General features: G+C 37.9%; 1 protein-coding gene across 7 annotated transcripts in view; it reads right to left on the reverse strand.

Annotated features, from left to right (window-relative positions):
• Nucleotides 1-7,245: 7,245 nt before the first annotated feature.
• Nucleotides 7,246-15,869, reverse strand: part of FGD4 (FYVE, RhoGEF and PH domain containing 4) — a 199,599-nt gene continuing 190,975 nt past the window's right edge. For all 7 annotated transcript variants that reach the window (XM_087442579.1, XM_087442580.1, XM_087442581.1 and 4 more), the window contains 2 exons: nucleotides 15,028-15,168; nucleotides 7,246-13,252 (listed from right to left, as the gene is read on the reverse strand). In XM_087442579.1, coding sequence (XP_087298705.1) covers nucleotides 12,995-13,252; nucleotides 15,028-15,168 — 399 coding nt within the window. In that variant the 3' untranslated portion in view covers nucleotides 7,246-12,994. The remainder of the gene's footprint in view (nucleotides 13,253-15,027; nucleotides 15,169-15,869) is intronic.

A 15,869-nucleotide genomic window follows, 5' to 3' on the forward strand; every position in this document is an offset into this window, starting at 1 on the left:
TCCTCTTACCTAACCACATTGCAATTACTGAAACAGGAAAATCAACAGAAACGATTATCTAATCTACAGATGTTATTCATTTCTCACCAATTGTCTCAATAATATCTTTCATAGCAGAAAAAAAATATTCTGGCCTAGGTCCAATCCAAGATTACAGACACATTGCATTTAGTTGTCACGTCTCTTTAGTCCTTGATTCGAGCAAAGTTCCCCAGTCTGTCGTTGTCTCTCATGATCTTAACATTTTTGAAGAATGTAGACCAGGTATTCTGTAGACTATTCCTCAACTTGGGTTTACCTGCTATTTCTTCATAATTAGATTGAGGTTCTGCACTTTTGGCAGCAATACCACAGAAGTGACGTGTGTCCTTCTCAGAGCTTCAGATCAAGAGGCCCACTATACCAGTCTGTCCTTACTGGTGATGTTAACTTGGTTAAGGGATGTCTACCAGTTTTTTCCACTGTAAAGTTGCTATTTTTCCTTTTGTTTTTAATAAGAATTTTGTGGGGACAACTTTGAGACTATGTAGATACCCTTGTCCTCAAGAATTTTTTACCCATTGGTTATAGTGCCCATTGATGATTCTTACCTGAATTGTTACTATGTTTTGTCAAATACTAATTTTTAACTTCATCGTTCCTTCTACATTTATTTATTTGCATTCTCTTATAGGGAAGGGTCTTTTTTTCTCCATTCATTCATTCATATCAGTTTGGAGTCATGTGTTCCTATTTCATTCAATGGATTTTAATCCATTACCATCCTTTTTTTCCACAGATTTATTGAGAATTATTTGACATATAACTACCATCATTTTTCAATTTTCATGTTCAACTGTCCCAGATTTTGCCAGTGGGAGGCTCTTCAAGCTGGCTTCTGGTTCTTCTGACGTGTCTCTATTGTTCTTTGGGCCTTTCTCGCTTTCTGACACAATATGATACCCAGTCTTATCTTGAATTTTCCCTGCCCCAGCCAGCCCTGGAATCAGCTAGTTTTCCAAGGAGCTCTGGTTCCTTTTAGTGGAAGGTGGTATTTAGAAACCAACATAGGTATGCTTACTGCTACTGGGGTGTTATTGCTTCTGGGCCCTTACAGCAGATAGCTAGGAAATATACGTACATGTATACACACACACATACACACACACACACACGTAGGTCTATATATCTATATGTGTTATATCTATATCTGTACCCTGCAAACTAGCTAACTTTATAAAACCACATGTTCATACTGGTATCTGTAATTCTAGTCCAACAACACAGGATTTCCACACTGTAACTGTCTTCTCTGACAGTGAGAAACTTGGCTCCCATTATCCTTAACATATTACTTTTTCCCTCAGTTCTAAAACTGAGCAAAAGTAGTGTTAGAAATGCTAAGCCATACCGCTGGGAAAAACAAATCAATAACCCAGAATTCAATATTTATTTACAATTCTATTTGTCTTTAGTCTAAGCATATATAGTCAATACACTGTGTCCAAAATTTGCGTTAGTTCTTCCAATTTTTCTCGTCAATGTGGTTATGTTATTCATCTGATATTCTTTTATATAAAGATAGGTTCATTTGTTTGTATTCGTATTCCACTTTAGGGTTTTTTCCACCATTGTTGATTTTATGATGTGCATATGCATGAGACACTAAGATGGTTCAAAAGTCAAACTCAACCAAAGAGGTATACTCAGAAAAGCATCATTGGGCCAGCCCTGTGGCTTGGTGGTTAAGTGCGCGCGCTGCAATGCTGGTGGCCCAGGTTCGGATCCCGGGTGCGCATCGAGGCACCACTTCTCCGTCCATCCTGAGGCCGAGTCCCACATACAGCAACTAGAAGGATGTGCAGCTATGACATACAACTATCTACTGCGGCTTTGGGGGGAAAAAATTAAAAAAAAAAAAAAAAAATCTTTAAAAAAAAAAAAAAAGAAAGAAAAGCATCATGACTTTTTTAGCAAATAATCTTTCTTTAATGAGGGTTCCTTCTCCCATATTTAAAACCGTGACCCTGGAACCTTTGGTTCATTCTCCCTATATTCTGTACCTGCCTGCTCTCCACTCCGCAAGTGGACACACAGACACACAGACACACACACTGATGGAGCAGATATTGAAAACCTACAAGATGATCTTTAGGATGAAGTGTTTCTTCCACCATTGGGTATGATTCTATATGGAAACAATATTCTTAAATTTTTCACAGTATACTATCTTAGTTCAGTATATGATAATATATTTAAGTAATCATCAAAAAATATTGTTTCTTATGAAAATACCATAATGGATGATGAGGTCCAATCTTACTGTATAAAAGCAGAGTTTCCTTTACTGAGACAAAGCAACCTGGCTTTGTTTTTACTTAAATGCACCACCAAAACAACGCATGAATCACTTCCTCTGTAGGAGAGTGAATGCAGACTAAGCGCTCATTATCCGGATCTTGGGCCAGGTCCACTCTGCAGCCCCACTTCCTCAGGACGTGTGTCTTTCAGTGCCTCTGGCTCCTTCGGAACCGTGACCAGCTGCCTCTAATTTCCTCACAGTCCAGGTGCTATGGTGATGGTGGTGATACTGGGTTGAGGCTGATTTTTTAAAAGCAAGAATCCATCGTGCAAAGGTTGACTAAGATTTTCACCATCATATTTTGAAGTCCTTGACTGTGTTTTAAAGACTTAATCAGGAATCTGGCTTTGTTATTAAAACAACTTAGCTATATAAAATGTCAATTTCATTCCCTCTCAGTCTCTATTCTAAAGGTGTGTACCCATAACAATTTGAAACTTTGGAAAAAAGGTTCTGTTCATTTTTTTTTCTTTTATATAACCTAACTTTTATATTCAGTATTTATCGAGTACCCACAATGTGCTGGGGGGGGGGGATTTGGGACATCGGTGACCAAAACAGATAAAAATCCTTACCTTTATGGAGATTATATTCTAATAGGAGTAGATAGATAATAAAAAATAAACATGAAAATAGCTAATCATTTAGTTTGTTACAAGATGCTAAGTGCTATGGGAAACATAGATGAGATTAAGGAGGAATGGGAGTGCTATGTTGGGAGTGGAGGCAGCTGTAATCTAAGATATCGTGGTCAGGTGGGATTGTGGTGGTGAGATTTGAGCAAAGACTTTAAATTGGCAAAGGTGTTAGTCTTGTAGCTATCTGGGGAAGGAGCACTGCAGGAAGAGGAAACAGCCAGGGTATGTGTTATAAAGCTGAGGTGTACTTGGCTTATTTAAGGAAAAGCAAGGAGACATATGGTACAGGGTGGTGGAGGGGGAGACATATAGGGCCTTGTGAGGCCACTCAAAGGACTTTAACTTTTATTGTGAGTGAAATGGGGAGCCCCTGGAGGGATTGGGATAGAGAAGCAACGTGATCTGACTTGCGGGGTTTTTTTTCTTTTTGTTTTGTTTTTGGTGAGAAAGATTGGCCCTGAGCTAACATCTGTGCCCATCTCCCTCTATTTTGTATGTGGGACGCCACCACAGCGTGGCTTGATGTGTGGTGCATAGGTCCACGCCCAGGATCTGAACCCGCGAACTCCGGGCCACTGAAGTGGAGCACATAACTTAACCACTACGCCACTGGGCTGGCCCCAGACTTGTGTTTTAACAGACTCCTCTGGCTGCATGTTTGAGTGTGTGTGTGTGGGGGGGCCTGGAAACGTTGAGACTGATGAGAAAGCTATTGCAATGATGTAGGCAAGAGATGATGATGGTTCAGGCCAGAATGGTAGCAGTGAAATTGGTAAGAAAGAATCTGATTCTAGATATATTTTGAAGGTGAGCTAGTAGAATTTCCTGATGTATTGAATGTGTAGCCTGAGAAAGAGAGGAGTCAAAGATGAAAACTTTTGGCCTGAGCAACTTGAAAACTGGAGTTGCTATTAACTGAGATGTGGAAAATTATGGACGGAGTAGGTTTTATGGGGAAAGATCAGGTGTTCAGGTTTGGACAGGTTAAATGGGAGAAGTATACTAGATATCCAAATAGAAATGACAATTAGATAAATGTTTCTGGTGTGCAGAGGAATAATAAGAGCTAGAGATATAAACCTGGGAGTTGACAGCATGAAATTACAGTCATGCGTCACTTAATGACAGGGATACGTTCTGAGAAATGCATCCTTAGGCATTTTTGTCATTGTGCTAACATCAGAATGTACTTAGGCAAACCTAGATGGTATAGCCTACTGTATACCTAGGCTATATGGTATTAATCTTATGAGATAACTGACGTATATGTGGTCCATTTTTGATGGAAACACCATTATGCGGTGCATGACTGTATATGTGATCACCAGTGGAATGAGTGTGGGTAAAGAAGAGAACCCAGGACATACCTAGCCCTGGGACACCCCTCCAAAGCCTAGAAGAGATACAGAAAACAGCAAAGGAGACTAAGAAAGAGTGCCCAGAATAATAGAAAGGAAACCAAGAGTTTGGAGACCAGCAAGCCAAGTGAAGAAAGTGAATTAAGGAGGAGGGCGTGATCAAATATGTTAACTGCTGCTAATAAGTTGGATTTAGTAACAGAGAAGTCATTGGTAACCTTGGTAAGAGCAATTTCAGTTACATGGTGAGGGCAAAAGCCTGACTGCAGTACATTCAGGAAAGAATGGGAAGAGAGGAATTGGAGACAAGTATAGAAAACTCTTTCAAGTATTGCTCCAAAAGTGAAGGAAAATGGGGTGATAGCTGGCAGGGGACTTGAAGAGGTTTATTTAAGTTGGGAAGAATTATAGCAGGTGTGTTTGCTGATAGATCCAGTAAAGAGGGACAATTGATATTGTACGAGGAAGGGACAATGGCTGGAACAATGTCCTAGAGAAGGCACGCGGGGATAGGATGTGGCGCACAATTAGAGGGATCAGATTGAGGTAGGAACATGGAGAGGCAGGAGGATGGAATACGTGGGCCCAAGTGTTGGTAGATGGCTAGATGTGATTGTGGGAGACTGTGGAAGTCCTCTGCCAATTAATTTTCTGAGTAAAGTAGGAAAGATGGTCCTCAGTTGGGATGAGGATGAGGAGGGGTGTTGGAGATTTGAGGAGCAAGGAAGTATGAAATAGTAATCAAGTAATGAATTTAACGTGAGATCAACCAGGGTCGTTGTTCATTTTGTTTAGCTGCATGGTGTAGGCATGGAGAAGACAGAGGTGAGTAAACCAGGAGTTGGTTTTGCCAAGCAAGACAAAACTAGAGAGGGACAAGGGAGTTGAGTGAATGCAAAGGCGTGATTATAGTGTTTGAACATGATACTTGAACTGGGGATGGGAGGAAGGCAGGGCGTCAAGAGCTGAGAGACACGTTACTTAACCTCTCTAAACCTGTTTCCTTATCTGAAAATCTTCAAGTGCTGTTGGGAGGCTTATGTGAGATAACGTACGTTTAGATGTTTAGAAAGCTTCACACAGGACTGAGCGCACGCAGTAAATATTCCATCAGTGTTTCTCAAATGAGGTTTCGCATCAAGATTAACTGGGAAATTTTCGAAAATACTAATGCCTATAGCTGAATCCCTAAAAAAAATAGCATTTCTGAGGGTGAGGCCGGGGCATCACTCTGTTTAACTGCTCCCCAGGTGATTCTAATGTGTAGTCAGGGCTGCAAACTTTTTTTTTTTTTTTTTGGTGAGGAAGATCAGCCCTGAGCTAACATCCATGCCAATCCTTCCTCTTTTTCCTGAGGAAGACTGGCCCTGGGCTAACATCTGTGCCCATCTTCCTCCCCTTTATATGGGACACCGCCACAGCATGGCCTGACAAATGGTGCCTCGCTGGGCACCCGGGATCCAAACCTGGGCCGCCAGCAGCAGAGTGCACGCACTTAACCGCTACGCCATGGGGCCGGCCCCAGGGCTGCAAACTTTTGCATTAACTAAACGATCTCTATTTTTTTTTAATAATTTTATTTATTTATTTTTTCCCCCAAAGCTCCAGTAGATAGTTGTATGTCATAGCTGCACATCCTTCTAGTTGCTGTATGTGGGACGCGGCCTCAGCATGGCTGGAGAAGCGGTGCGTCGGTGCGCACCCGGGATCCAAACCCCAGGCCGCCAGCAGCAGAGCGCGCGCACTTAACCGCTAAGCCACCGGGCCGGCCCTAAATGATCTCTATTAATAATATTAACAATCATGTGCTGCATGTCTCATAGGAGCCAGACGATATTATAGCATATTGTCTAATTTAAGCCCCACAGCTTTTCAAGGAAGAGTTTGTGCCTAAAGTCACAACAGTAAGCGGCAAAGCCAGGGATTTCTAGCCAGTTGTCTATGACAGAGTCCTCCCACTATAAGCTCGCTACTCCGTGGATGGTTTGAGGAACATCAGCATTGCCATAGACCCTGTTAGAACTGCATCATCCCAGACCTTGCTAAATCAGAATCTGCATTTTAATAAGATCCCCAGGTGACTCCTTGTACTTGAGAGTTGGAGAAGCCCTGAAGTAGCCACACTGGCTCTCTCCAGCACATTTCCACTCTGGTGTAAGGTGGACCCAAGCAAGTCATATTGATGAGCCAAGGGCAACATTTATTTTAAAGAATTCCTTAGCTGATGCTGCTTGTAGGCATCAATTAACAAATTAGTTCTTTAAGGCCTGAAAAAGGTAATAAACTTCTAAAAAGGATTATCTCTGGACTGTTTTACTTATGAAATCATACTCAATTCATTTAGGATTCCTTTTTGGCATATCTTTTATTTTTTAAATCAAAAGAAGACAATAAGGTAACTGTATGAAACCCAGTGAAGTGTTCCATGAAATGCCATTTGTATACTGCTTTGTAGTCACCAAGCATCTTTTTCTTATTTCTTGGAATGACCATAGAGTTTATTAGTGGGATTCAGGTAAATCGTCTAAGGTCACATAACAAGTAATAGGAGGATTAAGACTCAGAGTTCTTTTGACTTCCATGTCTGTTTCACCATATAAGACTGAGCTATGTAGGCAAATACCACTACTATGGAGTAAAGCAGTCATTTCCCAGAAAACAGAGCAGCACTGTTTTACTGGTTCCTGGAGATCTAGCCTTGGAGTTATCACAGGGAGAAGCCCCTTTATCTACACCTGGGAACCCTGGCTTCTGTCACAAGCTTTATTCTTGAAAAACTTAACACAGGTCTTGGGGCTGGAGGTGGGAAAGTGTATCAGTACCCTTTGGAATAACTTTTTTCTGAGCCAACCAAAATCATTGTGAACCGAACATACATAATCCTAGCTGAAATAACATGAGTCTTGAATTCATTTAAGGATCTATTTATTTACAAGATACAAATGTTTAATATTTAATAGGAATTAAAGTGCTTAATTTTACAATGTTTCTAATTCTCTGCCTTTATGACCAAATATACATATGTTACACAATATATACACTATCTGCAAGTTTTTACATTGATACAGCTAGAAAAGAAAAATTACTTTTTGTGTACACTTTTTCACATTTGAGTTAACTCTAAAATTCTAACATACCTTTTCAAACTGATCAGTCAACAATTCAAAAACCCAGATAACACTTATTCAAAACTATCAGTCAATTGTCACTCACAAAATGAAATTCTAGTTTGGTTAAAAAAAAACAAAAAACAAAAAAACACAACAAAGTTTTATATACAGACATGATTGCTAATGAAGGGAGACGCCCCCCCCCAAGTGATACATTCCAACATCCATACAATGTGTAATATATAATACAATTCTGTTATCATAATGGCCCCCACAGACTATTATATTTCTTCCCAAACCTACATATATTACTCTATGTATTTGGTATTCACTTGTTAAAATATGCTACAATGAGATTTCTTGATTTAAGTTTTCACTAACTCTACCTAATCTCACTAATTCCATCTATAATGAATTTTAGGAGGGGGTGACCATCATGTGACTCTTAGTGACCCCAACGAGTTAAAAACTATCTTGTAGAAGCCATGTGCTATCTCACCTCAAAACACAGAAGACACTGCATTCTACCAAACGATCAGTCCAGACAGTAGAAGACCATGATTGACTTCGGAGAGATTTTTTTTTACGTCAGTAAGCAGTGCAGAAAATGGCCCAGTAGAATGAAATTATTATTTTTTTTAAAGCCTAAGGGAAAAAGAAAGTAATGACAAGATACTAACGGTATAATTTAGAGGCCAAGGTGAAAGGCCTAGTGCAATGCATCCTATGAGTATGCAATGACAGAGATTTATTTATAGTTTATAGTTTATATCCCTTCTGCAGTTAAATATGTCCCTCTTAACAGACATTGCTCTGATCTGGAGACCAGCAGCCTCTTTCTGTTCCTTCTTGCTTGTTTCAGTTCCTAATCTTATTCCCCTCCACCATATCAGTAAAGAAAGCAAAGTTATCTTCTCATGACATGATTACGGGGCATATATAAGAATGAATTATACTAAAAATCCATGTAAATAATTTATGTTAAAATGTTTAAATTAAAAAGAATAGTTTCTATAAAAATTTCATTCCTATGGAAAAACAGATTTGGAAATCAACAGTGTTTTTACATACATACATATTGGCATAAAATAACAGAAAGCGTTTTTAAAGTAGATCTAGTGGTCTTTATATATCATACTTATATTTTCTAACCCTGGAGAATCTATAGTAGATAGTAATATGAAAATAAAAAGCCATTTGATTCTACTAAAATTGGATGAGAATGAAGAAGTAACACGATCCACTACAGACGTCAATAAAGTCCTAAGAATAAGAACTGGTTAGCCACAGTTTTTATATTAATACATTCTTGAAGAATACAAAATTTAAGAATGAAAACATTAAGACATTTTTGCCTTTTGAATTAATTTTAGCTTATAAATACCATGTGCTTAATCTTAGACCCGCTAACAAGAACATCATGTGATGTAGGAAATGTTAATTAATCTTCTATTCTGCATCATAGCAAGGATACCTGAAAAAAATAAGACCTTTGTTCCCTAGAAGTTTACTTGCTCTTGTTGGTGCCTTTTCCTCAGGATATAGCCAGCCCAGAAAGATCATTATTAGAGTTATCACAGACAATATGCTCAGAATAAGAACTTAAGGCTTTGAATATAACCAGAAATGAGATCTAAAATTTGAAGGGGAAAAAACACCCTGTGTCCTCAAAGTAGACAAGAAAAAGTAACACACAATTGTAACTCACAGAAGTATTTTTGATATAAGGTTTTTAGAAGGCATCAAAGAATCCTTAACAATGCCACAGTACTATGACGTTTGTAGTTTTCTTTATATACTTATGACTGCAACAAATATTCTTCTTAAAAATCCAAATGTATATCTATATATGCGGACAGGATACATTTAAAAGATTAGTTCTTGTAAAAAGTTTGGTAATTTTTTTTAAGTTGGGGTATTTTTTTAAAAAATTGGGGTAGGTCACCCAGTGAGGTTACACTAACCTGTAATGTTGTATTAAACTTCATGGAAAATGAGATGTAGCTTGATAAAGTAGTACATATGTGCTTAAATTGTTTCACCATCCATACCCTTCACAAAAGTAAAAATGCTTTTGATAATCATTTGAATCCAAGGAATAATGCCCCCTTCCCCCACACACTTCCGATTCCCTATACAGAGCAATTTGAATTACAGTATCACTTCTAGAAGTTAATTCTCTATATCCTTGTGACTAGGGCCGTTCATATTAAAATTTCAGTATAAAAACACACCCTGAAGAGTTTTATTGCTTGCATACATGATGGCATTATAGATGCCATTGTTACAAAAGTGGCTGGTGGCATTTTTCATTATTGAGCCCCACTTAAAACCTGGACATAAGTCTGCACTACATTTCATCCTTAAGACACCAAATGGTAGACTTGCAATAAAGCAAAATTTAAGTAAATTTAAAAAATTGGAATGTTTTATAATGAATAGCAGTTTTTATCAAAGAAGAATTTTTTTAAGTTTGTAGGAAGGGCACTTTAAAGGAAAGATGACTTGGAAAGCACCAAATTAGAGAAAATAAAGAAGAATAAGACCCATATGGAATGTTAGTTTTAATAGGAAAACAACCAATTATTTTTTTAGGTTCAATTTGTCATGACTGCTCAGGTGTCTCGGAAAGCAAAAGACATTGATTATTCTTGTAACCAATCACACTTTGAGGTCTTTTGGTTTAGTTGCATGCTTACTAAATGGCTGACTAAGAATATTCTTTTGCCTTCCTCCAAGTAAAAGCATTAGTGATTAAAAAAAAACAGGTGAGAGGGCGGCCAGGCCCAGTGGTGTAGCGGTTAAGTTCGCACATTCCGCTTTGGCGGCCCAGAGTTTGGTGGTTCGGATCCTGGGCACGGACCTACTCACTGCTCATCAAGCCATGCTGAGGCGCATCCCACATAGAAGAACTAGAAGGACCTACAACTAGGATATACAACTACGTACTGGGGCTTTGGGGAGAAAGAAGAAAAAGAGGAAGATTGACAACAGATGTTAGCTCAGAGCCAATCTTCCTCAAAAAACAAACAAACAAAAAAAACCAGGTAAGGCTGCTTCATTGCTTCTCTTTGTGCTTGGCTAAAGAAGATGGTGACTGGATAGCCAAAAATTCTCTTCTAATACTAATATTTCTAATAATTTTTTTGAAAAAATTAAAGATGATATTAAGAGCATAATAATAAATACCCTCTTTACATGAGTATTCTTTTGATAATCTAAATTAAATAACATTGATTATTATTGAGCCAAAACTTGAGTGTGTCCACGTTACTTCCATTCCAGGAGAACTTACTAGTAGGGAAAGTGTAGTCATCGTCTTATTTAAAATAGTTTTCAAAAATAATCTAGCCCATAAATCTTCTAATTGGCCCTTACATTTCCATCCTTCTATCCACATTTACAAAAGTCATCTTCCCCTGATAATCATTCTACATTTTTATTGCTTCTCTAGATTAAGAAAGCCAAAGCATCCTCTATAGTGTGGTTTTAACCGTCTCAGTAACCACCCCTAAACACACATGTTGTATACAAACACACACCCGCACACAGCTAGAAAAGAGAAGCAATGTAAAATTTTTTAGTCTGTCCCTGACTTAATAGGGCCTAAGAAGCTACCTTTATCTCTTTTTGGTTCCGAGTATTTGGTTTAATGTTAATGATCATGGCCAGTATTCCTTTTATGGAGGGAGGCACCCTAATCATGTCAGCCATAATTAGTTTATCTGCTCCTCTGGGATGGGGGAGAAAAGGAGATTATTTCAAATATTTCTTAACAAGGCCTAAATAAATGTGTGGCAATCTCAAATGCTGAGTGAATCCATTCTACGTTTAAGGTGTAATCCCCAAAGGCTGAGGACAGTGGGGTCATTCTTGTGGATTTCTAGCAAACTGATGCATTAGAAAGGGGTAATGTTTGGGGCATGACAGGGTAAATGGAAAAAAAAAAAGAGATCTAATTTGAGAAAAGGATTAAGTTAACCAACAACACGAGATTTTAATCATAACTACAATATAATGAAGAGCAGCCTTCATGACAAGGCATCACATTTTGTCTATTAAAATTCACCAGAGGATAAGAGAAGAAAATGCTCAGACTCTCTTCAATCATCTTGTACCTCCTCAAATCCTGCCATTAAAATATTGCTTTTCAATATTGTGTTCTCCCCCTCTCTCCTTTAGTGAGGTGGTTTAAAGAGTTCAGCGTAAACTCCCATTAATATCTGTCCACCCCCCTCAAACATAGGTTGTCACGTGAATTTTGTTTCACATCTGACAAAGGAATAGGCCCACACAGTTATCTTAAGTGTTAATTATATATAGTTCTCATTTAACCACCCTTAACAGTCTTATGGTAAAGAAAAACATTACAATAACTGTAGTTTCCGTATGTCCCAGTTCTGTGTAAGGTCAGGTATCTTGTACAGTTCAGGTTGTGGTGAAAATTTTTGCACACACTGATATTAACTGCTGCGACCACTAGAGGATTGTAAAAGGTAAAATCACCGGTACGATTTTCACCATCCCAGTGACCAAGATGCACTTTTATCCCAGAATAATCAAGACCAAAGCATTAATTAAAACTCTCATCTTACATTTAAATAGGTATTGTTAGCACCTTCAAAGAGAGGCACTGTTTTAAATAGGCACAGAACAAAAAAATAGTACTTTAAAAATACTGTTGGAATTCACTAATATATCCCATGCCACATAAATTACTGCTTTTTCTTATTATAAAAATATCAATACCCTTAGATGTCAATCAGTTAAACATAAATCACCAAAAACATTTCTGAAGTTTAGAACGCTGCTCAATTCCAAGATGAAACATGCTTTATAGTTAAAAAATAAATTAGAGACAAATATGAACCTAAAGCTGAAGAGAAAAGCATGTATAGTGTATATATATATTTATATTTAATACTATATATACATAATTGCTATATAGTTAAGATATTTTATTCTTAGGAGTATTTCTACAAAAACAAGTATTATCTTTTCTTAATAAGTTGAAAGTTTGAACACCAACACTTTGTCCTTCTTCTTTTGTCTCAAAAGAACATATATTATTTATGCAGGTGGAGCTTTATAAACTAAATTAAATAAGTTAATATAATAGTCTAAACTGTCCCTGTATTTTTTTTTTAACCACGGATCTGTTTTGGCAACACAGAGGTATATCTTTCAAACTGTTACAAGTCCTACATGTGAAAGAGAAGACAGTAAAGGATTTCTCAAACGAAAGTGGCCTATTCTAACCTGATAGTGATAGAATCCATTGATACCATTTTCAAGACAAAAGCACATAATCAAGGAATATCTCATTAAAAAATGCTCCATTTTTCACATTATTTCAAACTTTTATCGGTAGAATGGCTCTGCACATTAATTTCACTAAGAGCACATCAACATATGAAAATAGTCCCCCAAAAGATGCATTTATGAGCCTATATTTTTCAACATAAAGTGCTAAGAGAGGAATAAGGAGCTGGGAATGTCTTGAGCTGTAAATCTGGAGACCCCGCCACCCGTGGTTGGTCCTGGAGTTCAGCATTCTGATTTTCTCTTAGGATCAGGATGATCATCCAAGGTGGCTGGATGCTCGTTAGGACCATCTGGTGTCTCACCTGTGACAGCTAAAAGGATGATTTTCAGCCACTTCTGTTTCAGTTCCTCACTGTCTGCAGCGAAGCTGTGCACAGACTTGGACTGGGTCAGTTTGAAACTGTGTGGCAGGTCTGCACTCCGCGGCATATCGTCCACAACATAGCCCAGGAGTGGAATGGTGGCCTGGGCTCTGACGTCCTAGGGGAGAAACATGGTACATAAGAGTGTGAGATGTATTAGCTTGCTAATACAAGATGAAATGCATGGTCCTTCATGATCTGGCTTCTACTACACTTCTTTTCCTATGACCATTCCACGCAGACTTGCACTGTGAGCTCTCCATGGACAGAGATGGTGACCCAGCACTTAGCACACTGCCTGTACGTGAGGCCACTGATAATACTGGCTGAATGAGTTAATGAATGGGAGCTGACACCTAAATCAGCTAGGAATCGTTGAGCCCGCACCTCTCTGTGAGGGAGCCCATTCAGCTCTTCATTCAGTGAAAAAGCAAAGAAAAGAATAGTCATCTTATTATATAAAACCAGTAAATATTAACGGTGATTTCATTACCAAGCACAGTTTTATTTGGTGTTTCATTCATTCATCTATCTATTTATGGACAGTAAAAGGTTCTAGGAAAAACAACAACATAGAATAAAATATATACCTTGGCATTTTTAGTCTATTTCTAAAATAAAGTTTTACTAGCCCTTAATGCAGAAATAGGCTAAAATACAACAGGTAACATTTAAAATTTTATATATTTCCACGTGAGCGCACAATTGGTTTAAGTGTTGTTTGTTTTTTAAGCATAACACAATCCACAGTGCCTGGCACTGCTCTGGTCAGAAGGGAAACCTGCTTGTCTGTTGTTCCTACAGATTTATCTCAGAGCCATGCACGTATGGTTCTCAAAAAACTGTTACAGGACAGTGTTAATCCCAGGTTGATTTAAACTCCTCTTCCTCTCATATTCCTTTCTTTTTCAAGTATCCCTCTATTCAGGAAAAAAAAACAAAGGCTTACTATTACAGTAGTCCGCCTTATCCGCAGGGGATACGTTCTAACAACCACCCCCCACCTGCATGGATGCTGAAATCTCAGAGAGTACCGAACCCTATATATAACTGTGTTTTCTCCTATACTTCCATACCTGTGATAAAGCTTAATTTATAAATTAGGCACAATAAGAGATTAACAACAATAATAAAATAGAACACATGACAATATACTGTAATAAAAGTTACTGTAGATCTTAGTAACCTCAGCATACGATTTTTTTCCTTTCCTTAAGTTGAGAACTTTCACCTTTTCACTTAAAGGAAGCACTTGACTTCTCTTTGGCATATCCGAATTGCCAGCATCACTACTCTTGCGCTTTGGGGACATTATTAAGTAAAATAAGGGTTACTTGAAGACAAGCATTGTGATACCATGACAGTCAATCTGATAACTGAGACGGCTACTAAGTGACTAATGGGTGGGTGGAGTATACAGTGTGGATATGCTGGACGAAAGAGATGATTCACGTCCCAGGTGGGACGGCATGAGATTTCATCATGCTACTCAGAACGGTGTGCAATTTAAAACTCATGAATTGTTTATTTCTGGGATTTTCCATTTAATATTTTCAGACCATGGGTAACTGAAATCGTGGAAAGCAAAACTGTGAATAAGGGGAAACTGCTGTATTTCCTATTATTATAAAGGCTCCTTCTTCTTGCTTCTCCCTCTGCTTCACTCCCTTCTCCTCGTCCCTTTCCTAATTCAATTCACCTTTTCTAACTTAAACCCACTGAACAGGAATGAGAGAATGGGACAAATGATCCATAGGGTAAAGAAATTATTGGCTATAAAAGGAATCAATCAGTTTAAATAAACTTGAATTTTAGTTACTTATTATTTTTCAATTGTAATGAAACCCAGGATTTGGAGGTGAGAATCCCTTCAGATGGACGCAGTTTAGATACCTGGGGGGCACCGTACATGTACAGCACAAGAGGGTCTTGTTTGGGGATCACACACCAAGCTTTCTGCCAAGGTTTTGACTTCTCCATATACTGAAGAAAGCTGCACACCACGCTGTTTCCAGATACTTCTGCTGATTCAATCTAGAAAAAATTTAATGAAAAGAAAGTGAGAGAGAGAGAGAGAATGAACACAAAATGAACCAGAGGGAGAAATAATTCAACTTAAGGGAACATTCGTAAAGTACAATGTGTTTATATAAAATGTCTCCTGGGATTGTCCCCAAAATGGTTCATCTGCAATTATGATTTAAACACTCATCCAGAGCAATTACTAGCATGGGAAAATATTTAAGTCAATTTCAACTCTTTGTATTACTAGACCTTGAATTTAAATAAAGTTAAACATTTATTGACTGCTTACTATGCTGGCACTTTTCTTAGTTCGCTATATGTATTATTTCATCTAATCCTCACACCAACACTGAGAAGTTACTACTTTCATTATCTATGAGGTTCAGAGATGAAAGAGCTTTCCCAAAATCACACATTTAGGAACTGGTGTGCAGAATTTGAGTCTGGATCCAGAGTGTGAATTTTTAACCACAAAGCTATACTAATGTCAACCATGTAAAAATGCAAAAGCAAAAAGGCAAATACTGACCAGCAATCTTTGTCCTGGAACCTGAGATAATGATTTTTACAGATGAATATTTAAAATCAATTTGATGGTAGGGAACACCAACTTTAGACTCCAATTAAGTGAAATGCTATCTCTCCTCTCCTCAAATAATTCCATTCTTATTACCATATTACAAAACTTCATACTAAATTATTATTATATT

The sequence above is a fragment of the Ceratotherium simum genome, chromosome 17 (genome assembly GCF_057802395.1).
Source record: "Ceratotherium simum simum isolate JZ-2026a chromosome 17, ASM5780239v1, whole genome shotgun sequence".
Classification (NCBI taxonomy): Eukaryota; Metazoa; Chordata; class Mammalia; order Perissodactyla; family Rhinocerotidae; genus Ceratotherium; species Ceratotherium simum.